The sequence below is a fragment of the Malaclemys terrapin genome, chromosome 7 (genome assembly GCF_027887155.1).
Source record: "Malaclemys terrapin pileata isolate rMalTer1 chromosome 7, rMalTer1.hap1, whole genome shotgun sequence".
Taxonomy (NCBI): Eukaryota; Metazoa; Chordata; order Testudines; family Emydidae; genus Malaclemys; species Malaclemys terrapin.
The window spans coordinates 31,428,886-31,441,382 of record NC_071511.1 but is presented as its reverse complement, the minus strand read 5'-3'; the positions used below and the strand labels follow the sequence as shown (position 1 = coordinate 31,441,382).

At 49.7% G+C, this 12,497-nt stretch overlaps 1 protein-coding gene across 2 annotated transcripts in view; it reads right to left on the bottom strand.

Moving 5' to 3' along the window:
• Positions 1-2,011, bottom strand: part of LOC128840810 (solute carrier family 22 member 6-B-like) — a 47,808-nt gene extending 45,797 nt beyond the window's left edge. For both annotated transcript variants that reach the window (XR_008445712.1, XM_054035243.1), the window contains exon 1: positions 1,456-2,011. Coding sequence is in view for 1 of the 2 variants with exons in the window: in XM_054035243.1 (XP_053891218.1) it covers positions 1,456-1,857 (402 nt within the window). In the remaining variant the exon portion in view is untranslated. The remainder of the gene's footprint in view (positions 1-1,455) is intronic.
• Positions 2,012-12,497: the final 10,486 nt, after the last annotated feature.

Here is a 12,497-nt window from a genome sequence, read left to right as displayed (position 1 = left end):
TCTGAGCTGGGCTCTGTGCAGTGCCAGAATGGGTCCTTTCGATGTTAATGTAGGATCAAATATAATGATCCCGTGTGAGGCGGATGGTTTTGAATGGAGTGAGCGTTCAAGCGACTGGGACCCCTACTCCTAGCTCTGACACTGACCTTGGGCAAGTGATGCTGCCTCACTGTGCCTCAGTTTCCCCCAGTTGTGAGATGGGATAGTAAGGTTTAGTCACTATTGTAAAGCCCTGTGAGATCTAGGGGAGAGCAGGGCTAGCTCTTAGCATCATTCACAGTTCCTTTAATGCAGTGTGACAGAGTTCCTCCTCTATCTTGGTGGGTCCTGCACTTATTGGCAGATTTTCTTGCCTCAGAGATTCACCATGTGGGTTGAGGAACAGCCCAGAAACCTTCCCATCTAGAAGAGTGCACAGTCCAGGTCAATTGGGAGGTTTGGGGAGAACCCAGGCCCACCCTCTACTCCAGGTTCCAACTCAGGGCCCTGGGGACTGCAGCTGTCTATAGTACCTCCTGTAACAGCTGCATGACAGCTACAACTCCCTCATGGCCTCCTCCAAACACCTTACTTAGTCTCACCACAGGACCTTCCTCCTGGTGTCTGAGAACACTTGTGTTCTTTAGTCCTCCAACAGCACACCCACTCACACTCAGCTCCTTGCACCTCTTGCTCCCAGCTCCTTTTTAAAGCCCAGGTGCCCTGATTAGCCTGCCTTAATTGATTCTAGAAACTTCTTCTTAATTGGCTCCAGGTGTCCTAATTAGCCTGCCTGCATTAACTGGTTCTAGCAGGTTCCTGATTACTCTAGTGCAGCCCCTGCTCTGGTCACTCAGAGAACAGAAAACTACTCATCCAGTGACCAGTATATTTGCCCTCTACCAGACTCCTGTACCCCACTGGTCTGGGTCTGTCACAGCAGATTAGTGGATTATGTCCAGTTTAATTGAGAGGAAACTGACTGCAAAATGGAAGGGGGAATTCCCACCCCAACCAGTGCAACCACAGCTTCCTCCTACTCATACACTGAAGGAATCAAGCCTCTGTAAAGTATAAAGGCCATGTCCTGCTTTCCTTTACACCTGTGCAATGGCAGCCACTTGAAGCCGCATGGATTGAAGTTGCCTGGGGGCCAGAATGTAACTGAGAACAGCACGTGGCCCTGGATGATATTCTGCACTGACTTAGGCTGAAACCAAGCCGATGTCAATAGACATGCAGGGGCTGTAGCTTGGTGCAAATTTTAAGATCAGATCTAGGAAGAGGAGGATTGATAGATAGATACTCTGACCCTCTCTGCCCATAGGACAGTGAAACTTACTTTCAAAAATCTATTAAAAGGCATGATTCTAACAAAAATATTTTCAACTCATCCACCCCAACTTCCACCCCATGGTTTCAGCATCCTTTTCCCAGCCGGTTACCCGCGCTGCAGCAGGTCTTGCTCTCACGTACCTCTGTAATGATGGTGCTGGTGAACATGCTCTTGTCGTACACCCACCCATCAGCGCAGGGTTCAGTCTCCAGCTCGGTTAGGTTTGTGACTGTGGCGTTGGAGTCTAGGAGCTGCCACTGCGTGGTGACAAAGCGGTGACACTTCTCTGGCTGCTGGTTGCTGTCCATGGGGACGGAGACCCTGAGGAGGTCCTTGGCAGCGAGCTTTCCGGTGAGGTTGGTGTAAGGAGTGTTGTTGATGTTGATATGGACATGGCAGTGGTGCTCAGAGGTGGCAGCAGTGAAGTTCTGCAGGAGGTTATGGCTGGCCAGCATGAAAACTGGGATAGCCAGTAAGATCGCATAGATGATTTGGAAGCGACCCATCCCCCCGACGTGGTCTAAGAGTTCGGCAAAACTCATGGTGCCGGGTTGGAAGATTCAGCACTAAGTGTCTGGGTTAAGCAAAAACAATGGGGCCCAAATAACGGTCGTTACCTGAATAGGTCGATTACTTGTAAAAATTAAACGTTGTACGATGAAAATATTTACACAGAAAGTCGTTAATTTGAATCCAGCTTGTATTCCACTTCACAACTTCAAAGACAGCCATAAAGCGCAGCATCCCACAGTGCTTCATTGTGACCGCTCTGGACAGCGCTCTCAACTCAGATGCACTGACCAGAAAAGAAGAGGCGTTGAGTTATATTCTCCCTAAATAACCGAGTGTGCTACCCCGTTGCTTCTCCTTTGTTGCAAAAATTCCCATGCAACCATTCCTAGTTTCCTGTCAGCTGCGGGAAAACTCCACACATCTTTTCTATGAACGGTAGACGCATAAAGGAATGGTTTTACCAAGCTTAATTCCACGTTGATCCTTGCATTTTACCTGCTGGAAAAGCAGGTGGGGTTTATATATCACTCGGAGGGTTATATAAGCCCTTAAGCAGGTCACTTTGGTTAAAATTTTACTTTGTTTTGCATGGATTAAGTCAAAAAAAGAGAGAGTCTGAAAGCAATGTGCTAGATACGGCGCTAAATGCTTCCAGTGCAGAGGTGACAAACACTCTGATCCAATCTGCCAAACCAGATTGTCTTTGGGTGAGTATATTATTCACACCACAGGGCTAGAAATTAACTATAACTAAAAAGGATCCAGATTTAGCTGAGATACCACAAACCCGCCTCTGTCCTGAGTCGGGTGATCAGACAGCAAATGTGAAAAATCGGGATGGGGGTGGGGGGGTCATAGCAGCCTGTAAAAGAAAAATACCAAAAAATTGGGACTGTCCCTATAAAATGGGGACATCTGGTCACCCTAGTCCTGAGTCGTCACTATTCTTAAAATACCACCTGGATATACCCAGCTGAGATTGGGGCCCCGTTGTGCCAGGGATTGTACAACCCCATAGTGCGAGCCATCCCTGTCCCAAAGCGTTTACAGTCTAAATAGACAAGAAAGACCAAAGGGAGTGTTGTAATTAGCGTTGGTCTGAAAAAAATTTAGCAAAAGGTTTTTCAGGAAATGTTCTGAAGGAAAGTGTTTGTTTTTGACAAATGTCTTGACTGTAAAACATTTTAAGAAAAAAGATTTGAAGATGAAAAATTGGAGATGACAAATTTCAGTTTTTCAGTGTAAAATTACTTTTTGTTTAAAAATTTGAGCTAAGTATAGTAAAAAAATGTTTGGAAAATACAAAATGGTTGAAAGATAAACAAAATGTTTCAACTGACCAAACAAAAGTGGCGCATACGCTTGTGCTGAGCCCACTACACAGAGTGAATTTTGTGCTGTCCTGGTTCTCCCAGGAGCAGACACCAGGTGTCCGGTGCTATCAGAGGCACCTTTATAAGATTGGCTGGAGAGTAACTAGTCTGCCGGGATCATTCAGACCTGAAGCGCCTACTTACACAGTGAGACAGAATTGACCGAGATGCCGGAAATGGCCAGGCCGGTGAGGAAGCGGAAGACGCAGTACGTGGTAAAGTTGGGGGAGAAAGCAGCACAGATGCCTGTTACCGCCATTTGCAGGTTGCACCAGATCAGGAGGGCTTTCCGGCCAAACCTGCAGCACAGAGAACAGAGTTAATGGGGGTGTGGGGAGATCAGGAAGTTGGCCCAGGGCTGGGAATTTGGAGGCTGATATGATTGCACCATATTGCACCCATTTCTCCTACTTTGGTGATCTCAGCTGCCTTTAAGCACTGTTTGCAATGGAGAGTGCTTGAACCAAAATTCAGGGTTAGGAATTAATTTGAATGCATGACGTTATCCCAGTACACTTCTGCCGATGCCCCTCAAGCCCGAACTGCAGCCCTCCTGCTGTTCCAGCCCTGGCCTCCCCTCCCCCAGCTCTGTGATGCCCCTCAACCTTAACCCTGTTCCCTCTGCCAATTCGTATCAGTTGTGACCTGCAGCATTCCTAGCAGCCCCTCTCCAGGGCCACTACACAGTCCTAACCTGCAGGCAGTAGGTACATAACCATTGTGACATGTTTTTGGAGCGGGGGTTAGTGTGGCTCCAGCTCACATTAGCAACATGAAAGCGTGTGGAGCTCGGAGTCGCAGCCTCACCATCTCACCTGTCCGCGAGGTGTCCAAACACAGCTGACCCCACCAGCCCGCTAGAGCGACTGCACCATTTGCTGGAGTGTCCTGGACTCACACACCAAGTCCCACTGCATGGGGGGAAGAAAACAGAGACCAGTGAGAGCAGGAAGATTTCAGGGCACACATTGCCTGAGCTGGAACTTTTTGGAAGTGCCTATGGGTGGCAGGGAGGGGAGTTTGGACATGCTGTAGCCTGATCTGTAGAGAGGATACTTTGATCCCCGGGTCTCCATATTTGGCTCCAGACAGACACAGAGATGGGAAGAGGTGGCTTTAACCCACACTTGTGCTCCCCCTTTCTGGACCCTACTTAACGCCTGAGGTATGTGTAGAGTGGCCTCGGAGCTGCTCCGACTTTCACTCTTCCTCCTGATGCCCCAGGGAAGCAGAGCTCAGTGCAATCAGGCCACACCCCCTATGCTGCGGAGCTGGGAGTGGAACATTTTTACTGGCCTTCCCACAGGGCTGGGTTATCAAGGGGCTATTCACCCCCCACACACACTGAAAATCTGAACGCCAAAAATCAGGCTCTGAAGTGGACACCCATGAGAAAAATTGGTGTACAGAGAACCCCTAGGGTCAAGTGTGTGTATGGGGGGATGGGGAGAGCTATACTGGTCAGTCAGCAAACCTGTTACAGTACGAACAGTGGGTGTGGTTCCCTTGCCCTGTACTTTGTAGAGTTGCCACCCATCCAGGTTTTCCCAGGATCATCCCTTTTTTGAGGTAGCTGCCCTGGGAAATCTGTCAGGGTACTCAGTGCACCCTGACGGTTTTATGGGCTCAGGATCATCTTGGATGTCCCATTTTTTTGTACCTCAGAGGTGTGATGGGTTGAATCACAGAACCCCCCTTGGGAGCTGCCAACTGATGTGCCAAGACTACTTCTGCCCCTGCTTTCCCTGCCAGTTTGGGACCCCAGCACCCTGTCTTGCTGAGCCAGACATGCCCATCTGCTCCAACACAGACCCAGAGTCTGAATTACTTGCCCCACAGCTCCAGGCTTAACTGAAAGCAGCTCACAGAAGTGTTCTTGTCTTTAACACTCAGAACCCCAACTCCCAATGGGGTCTAAACCAAAATAAATCCATTTTACCCTGTATAAAGCTTATACAGGGTAAACTCATAAATTGTTCGCCCTCTATAACACTGAGAGAGAGAAGCACAGCTCTTTGCCCCTCCCCCCCCCGTATTAATACACACTCTGAGTATAAGTAAAAAGTGATTTTATTAAATACAGAAAGTAGGATTTAAGTGGTTCCAAGTAGTAACAGACAGAACAAAGTAAATTACCAAGTAAAATAAAAGAAAACATGCAAATCTAAGACTAATACAGTAATACTACTGAGTACAGATAAAATTTCACCCTCAGAGATGTTTTCATAAGTTTCTTTCACAGACTGGATGCCTCCTAGTCTGGGCACAATCCTTTCCCCTGGTACAGCCCTTGTTCCAGCTCAGGTGGTAGCTAGGGGATTCCTCATGATGGCCACCCCCTTTGTTCTGTTCCACCCATTTATATATCTTTTGCATAAGGCGGGAATCCTTTGTCCCTCTCTGGGTTCCCACCCCCTCCTTCTCAATGGAAAGACACCAGGTTAAAGATGGAGTCCAGTTCAGGTGACATGATCACATGTCACTGTAAGACTTCATTACCCACTTGCCAGCACATTCATATACAGGAAGACTTACAGGTAAAACAGAGCCATCTACAGTCAATTGTCCTGGTTAATGGGAGACATCAAGATTCCAAATCACCATTAATGGCCCACACTTTGCATAATTACAATAGGCCCTTAGAGTTATATTTCATATTTCTAGCTTCAGATACAAGAGTGGTACATTTATACAAATAGGATGATCACGCTCAACAGATTATAAGCTTTGTAATGGAACCTTACAAGAGACCTTTTCCATGAAGCATATTCCAGTTACATTAGCATATTTTCACAAAATCATATAGAGTGCAACGTCACAAGAGGTGGCAACCCTACTACCTTGTGTGGTCAGTTATACCTGTGCCAAGGGGGAAAAACAGTCTGCCAGATCACAACAGTAAGAGATTTGGTGGAGGGACTGTCTCTCACTGTGTGTGTATATGGAGCCTAGTGCAACGTAACAGTCTACAAGCTACTGTGTTGTATTAGCATAGCACATATAGATCCTAAAGGAGATCTGGGGCCCCATTGTGCCAGGTGCAGCCCAGACTCCAACTGAGATCAGGGCCCCAGTGTGCCAGGCGCTGCACAGACCCTGACTGAGATCATGGCCCCATCATGTCAGGCGTTGCACAGACCCCGACCGAGATCAGGGCCCCAGTGTGGTATACCCACATAGTTAGAGACAGTCCCAAAGAGCTTACATTCTAAATAGACAAAGGACGGGAGAGGAAACAAAGAGGAAGTGATTTGCCCACAGCAGATCAGTAGCAGAGCTGGGAATAAAACCTGGGTCTCCTCCTCTCTCAGCCCAGTACCCTAGGCACTGATCCACACTGCCTCCCTATGAAAAGCATTGCCTGGACTATACGGAGTCAGGTTTCTCTCACCTCAGTTATAATGGTGTCAGTGAACAGGCTCTTATCATAGGTCCACCCATCTACACACGGCTCAATATCCAGCTCTATGGTGTTGGTGCTTGTGGCATTTGGGTTTAGGAGCTGCCACTGAGTGGTGACAAACCGCTGGCACTTCTCCGGCTTCTGGCTCCTGTCCATGGGAATGGAGACCCAGAGCAGATCTTCTGCAGGTAGGCTGGCTGTGAGATTGGCATGATGGGTGTAGTTGGCCATGATGCTCACTTGATAGTGATGCTCTGGGATCCCAGCAGTGAAGTTCTGCAGGAGGTTATGGCTGGCCAGCATTAAGAGTGGGATGGCCAGGAATGCCACATGCATGACTTGGAAGCGTCCCATGCCACCAATGCGGTCCAGACGTTCTGGAAAACTCATGGCTCTTGGGTGGCGCTGTGTAGATCAAAAAAAAAAGAAGACCAATGATGGATGAGAAGAATACACTCTTCCCCTGTGTTAGCAAAATATCTCAGTGGTTTGGCCAAAAAATAACTGCTCAGTGGTGCTGATTCACACCATAAAATGGAAGTATGGCCACTTGGGATGCTTATGCTGAACATCTTGCAAGGTATGTGCTTCCCAGCAAATAGTCCCTTAATACCACAGGTTAAAATTGCAGAAGGTGGCAAGTTGGCTTAATAACTTTGCAGGTTGCCACGTGCATTAAGTGTCTGTTGTTTTTCCTGTTGCTGCAGAAATCCCAGGTTAACTGGTCCCAGTTTGCAGTGGCAAATACTTCAGTCCCAAGTCAGTGAAAAGACACCCATTCCACGAATGCTAGATGGATTTTCTGCCAGGATTCAGACCCTGCTAATCCCCAGGTTTTACCCTCTTGCAAACGGACTCATTGGTATATAAAGGTTTGATGTGCTCAGGCAGTTAAAGTTTTACTTTGCTTATTTGGTGGATTAAGTCAGATAGGAAAATGTTTGACATGAAATGGTGCAAAGGGCAGTGCTGGCAAAGGAACAAGTCTGCAGAGCACAAGGGACAAGAATGATGACCTTGGTTAGTATATTAGAGTTATGGGAGGGGTGTAGCATGGACTGGACTCTGGGCTAGATTCTGTATCAGTTACTGCTGATGTAAAGCTGAACTATTTGCTCTTGGGAGATTTTTGAAAGCACTTTAATGCAGCACCCAGGTCCTCTTTATCTTTTAGTCCCTAGGAGAGGAAATACCTCTTCCACACAAGACGTAATTAGACTGGAATTCAGTGCCACAAGAGGCATTTCAAAGTTCCACCCTACCTCAAGTTTATGGGCCACATGTAACCATTGCAGAGATGAGTTGGCAGAGAGCCTGGCACCATAGTTCGGAGAGGTTTGAACAGCCCCCATTCATCTCAGCAATGGGTTATCTCAGATGCTCAGTGGAAGATAATTTAAACAGTCTTTCAGGCTCAAAACAAGGCACAATCAAGCCCCTTTATATGGTAAAAACAGCTGCAGGCAACAGGACTTCCACCCAAGACACTAAGCCATGTGGCTAGGCCAGTGTTAACCCCGACAGATGAATAGGGCTCTCCCTGGTTGCAAAGGAGGGGGCTAGGCTGTGTATGTCAGAGACAGGAAGCCAGGAGAAGCAGTTCTGAGTGTGACCCAGGGGAGGAAGCAGAGAGACAGGGGAAGGCTTTTTGGGCACAGAGCTTGCGGGGCGAGTGGGGGTAGGGGCAGATGTGGGGATTCAGGAGCAAGGAAACTGCCTGCTGCTGTTAAGTGTTCAGGGAAACGGTACCCTGTAAATAAACAAGGTTTCACCAAATAATTGACCTGACTTGTATCATCCATTCCTCATGCTAACAGAAACAACCCTGCAAGGCCCTGAATATTGGACTAATGCTCGGGCCAAAAGAGCAACAATAGAGAAGGGAAGAGCAGGACTCCTGGCTCCTGTAATCATTCAAATAAACTGCACTTTACTACAGCTGAATGCAAGGTGACACATCTAGCAGCAAGGAAGGAAAGTCACCCCTACAGAATGGGGGCCTGTGTCCGGGAAAGCAGAGGTGACTCTGAAAAGGAGCTAGGGGTGGACAAACAACTCAACATGAGCTCGCAGTTCAATGCGGGTACAAAAATGGCTCTTGTGTTCCTTGGCTGTATAAACGGGAGCAGTGAGGAAGAGCAAGGGGATGATTTTTCCTCAGTGTATTGCATTGGTGAGACAAATACTGGAATGCTGCGTCCAGTTCTGGGGAGTGCTTTTTAAAAAGGTTGCTGAAAAATTGGAGAGGGTGCAGAAAAGAGCCAGAGAAATTATTCAAGGGCTCAAGAAAATGCCTGACAGTGAGAGACTTGAAAGCTCAGGCTGTTTAGATCAAGAGGTGAGTCCAGTGGTGAGCTGGAGCCAGTTCGCACCAGTTCACAAGAACCGATTGTTAAATTTAGAAGCCGGTGTAGAACCTGTTGTTAAAGGAGCCGGCGAGTGGGGAAACTCTGGTCCACGGGCCACATCGGGCCCACGGGACTGTCCTGTCTGGCCCGCCTGAGCTCCCATCTGGGGAGGCTCCCCCGGCCCCTCCCCCGCTTGTCCCCCCCTTCGCAGAGCCCCAGTGCGCAGCGCTCTGGGCAGCTCTGCAGCTCCTGCCGCTTTGAGCAGCATGGTAAGGGGGCCGGGAATGGGAGGAGGGTTTGGATAAGGGGCAGGGAGCGGTTGGAGAGGGTGGAGGTTCTGGGGGGGTGGTCAGGGGACGGGGAATGGGGGGGTGTTGGGTAGGCGTGGGAGTTCTGGGGATCTGCTAGGGTGGTAGTGGATGGGGGGGTCGGGCCAGTCAGGGGACAGGAAGCAGGCCGAGTTGGGTAGGGGGTGGGGTTCTGGGGGGCAGTTAGGGTGGGGGGGTGGTCAGGGGACATGGAGCGGGGGAGGGGGGGTTGATGTGTTCCAGGTTCTGAGTAGGGCAGTTGGGGGCAGGACGTGGATTGGGGTCAGATGTGGGGAGGAGACAGGCACATGGGGCTTGTACTCACCGCGCGATTCCCTATCGGGTCTTCGGCGGCACTTCGGCGGCGGGCGGGGGGGTCTTCACTCACTCCGGGTGAAGGACCTGCCGCCGAAATGCCGCCGAAAACCCAAAGTGAGTGAAGACCCCCCCGCCGCCGAATTGTCGCTGAGGACCTGGTAGGGAACTGGTTATTAGGATTTTGGGAGCTCATCACTGGGTGAGTCTATGGGTATGTCTACACTATGAATTTAGGTCTAATTTATAGAAGCCGGTTTTATAGAAATCGGTTGTATACAGCCGATTGTGTGTGTCCCCACATAAAATGCTCTAAGTGCATTAAGTCGGCGGACCGCGTCCACAGTACCGAGGCTAGCGTCGACTTCCGGAGCATTGCACTATGGGTAGCTATCCCATAGTTCCCGCAGTCTTCGCCGCCCATTGGAATTCTGGGTTGAGATCCCAATGCCTGAATGATGCAAAACAGTGTCGCGGGGGGTTCTGGGTACGTCGTCAGGCCCCTCCCCCTCCGTCAGAGCAATGGCAGACAATCTATTCGCGCCTTTTTACCTGGGTTACCTGTGCAGACAACATACTACGCCAAGCATGGAGCCCGCTCAGCTCAGCTCAGCTCACCGTCACCATATGCCATCTGGGTGCCGGCAGACATGGTACTGCATTGCTACACAGCAGCAGCTAATTGCCTTTTGGCAGTAGACAGTGCAGTATGACTGGTAGCCTTCATTGGCGATCTGGGTGCTGGCAGATGTGGGGCTGGCAGACGTGGGGCTGCATTGCTACACAGCAGCAGCCCCTTGCCTTTTGGTAAAAGATGGTATATTACGACTGGTATCCGTCATCGTCATACTGCCTTCCCAATGCCGATGATGGCTATCAGTCGTAGTATGCTATTTTCTGCCAAGCGCCCAGAAGATGCCGAGGGCTATCACTCATGCTGCACCGTCATTTGCCAGCTTAAGATGTAAAAAATAGATTTGTTCTGTATTCATTTGCTTCCCCCTACCTCCGTGAAATCAAAGGCCTGCTAAACCCAGGATTTTGAGTTCAATCTTTGGGGAGGCCATTCTGTGTGACAGTTGTTTGTGTTTCTCCCTGATGCACAACCACCTTTGTTGATTTTAATTCCCTGTACCTGTACGCCATGTTGTCACTTACCCCTCCCTCCCTCCGTCAGATACTAGTTTCGCGCCTTTTTTCAGACCAGACGCCATAGCACTGGGATCATGGAGCCCGCTCACATCACCGCGGCAATTATGAGCACTATGAACACCACGCGCATTGTCCTGGAGTATATACAGAGCCAGGATATGCCAAAGCAAAACCAGGACCAGCCGAGGAGGCGATTGCAGAGCGGCGACGAGAGTGATGAGGAAATTGACATGGACATAGACCTCTCACAAGGCACAGGCCCCAGCAATGTGCAAATCATGGTGTTACTGGGGCAGGTTTATGCCGTGGAATGCCGATTCTGGGCCCGGGAAACTAGTACAGACTGGTGGGACCACATTGTGTTGCAGGTGTGGGACGATTCCCAGTGGCTGCAAAACTTTCGCATGCGTAAGGGCACTTTCATGGAACTTTGTGACTTGCTTTCCCCTGCCCTGAAGCACCAGAATACCAGGATGAGAGCAGCCCTCACAGTTGAGAAGCGAGTGGCAATAGCCCTGTGGAAGCTTGCAACGCTAGACAGCTACCGGTCAGTCGGAAATCAATTTGGAGTGGGCAGATCTAGTGTGGGGGCTGCTGTGATCCAAGTTGCCAGGGCAATCAAAGACCTGGTGATATCAAGGGTAGTGACTCTGGGAAACGTGCAGGCCATAGTGGATGGCTTTGCTGCAATGGGATTCCCAAACTGTGGTGGGGCAATAGATGGAACTCATATCCCTATCTTGTCACCGGAGCACCAAGCCACCGAGTACATAAACTGCAAGGGGTACTTTTCAATGTTGCTGCAAGCCCTGGTGGATCACAAGGGACGTTTCACCAACATCAACGTGAGATGGCCGGGAAAGGTACATGATGCTCACGTCTTCAGGCACTCTGGTCTGTTTCGAAAGCTGGAGGAAGGGACTTTCTTCCTGGACCAGAAAATAACCGTTGGGGATGTTGAAATGCCTATCGTGATCCTTGGGGACCCAGCCTACCCCTTAATGCCATGGCTCATGAAGCCGTACACAGGCAGCCTGGACAGTAGTCAGGACCTGTTAAACTACAGGCTGAGCAAGTGCCGAATGGTGGTGGAATGTGCATTTGGACGTTTAAAAGCGAGCTGGCGCAGCTTACTGACTCGCTCAGACCTCAGCGAAAAGAATATCCCCATTGTTATTGCTGCTTGCTGTGCGCTCCACAATATCTGTGAGAGTAAGGGGGAGACATTTATGGCGGGGAGGGAGGTTGAGGCAAATCGCCTGGCCGCTGATTACGCGCAGTCAGACACCAGGGCGGTTAGAAGAGCACAGCAGGGCGCGGTGCACATCAGAGAAGATTTGAAAACGAGTTTTGTGACTGGCCAGGTTACGGTGTGAAACTTCTGTTTGTTTCTCCTTGATGAATCCTCCGCCCCCCCCCCCCACCCGGTTCACTCTACTTCCCTGTAAACCAACCACCCCACCCTCCCCTCCCCCCCTTGAGCACCGCTTGCAGAGGCAATAAAGTCATTGTTACTTCACGTTCATGCATTCTTTATTAATTCATCACACAACTAGGGGGATAATTGCCAAGGTAGCCCGGGATGGGTGGGGGAGGAGGGAAGGAAAAGGACACACTGCAGTTTAAAACTTTAACTCTTATTGAAGGCCAGCCTTCTGATGCTCGGGCAATCATCTGGGGTGGAGTGACTGGGTGGCCGGAGGCTCCCCCACCATGTTCTTGGGCGTCTGGGTGAGGAGGCTATGGAACTTGGGGAGGAGGGCTGTTGGT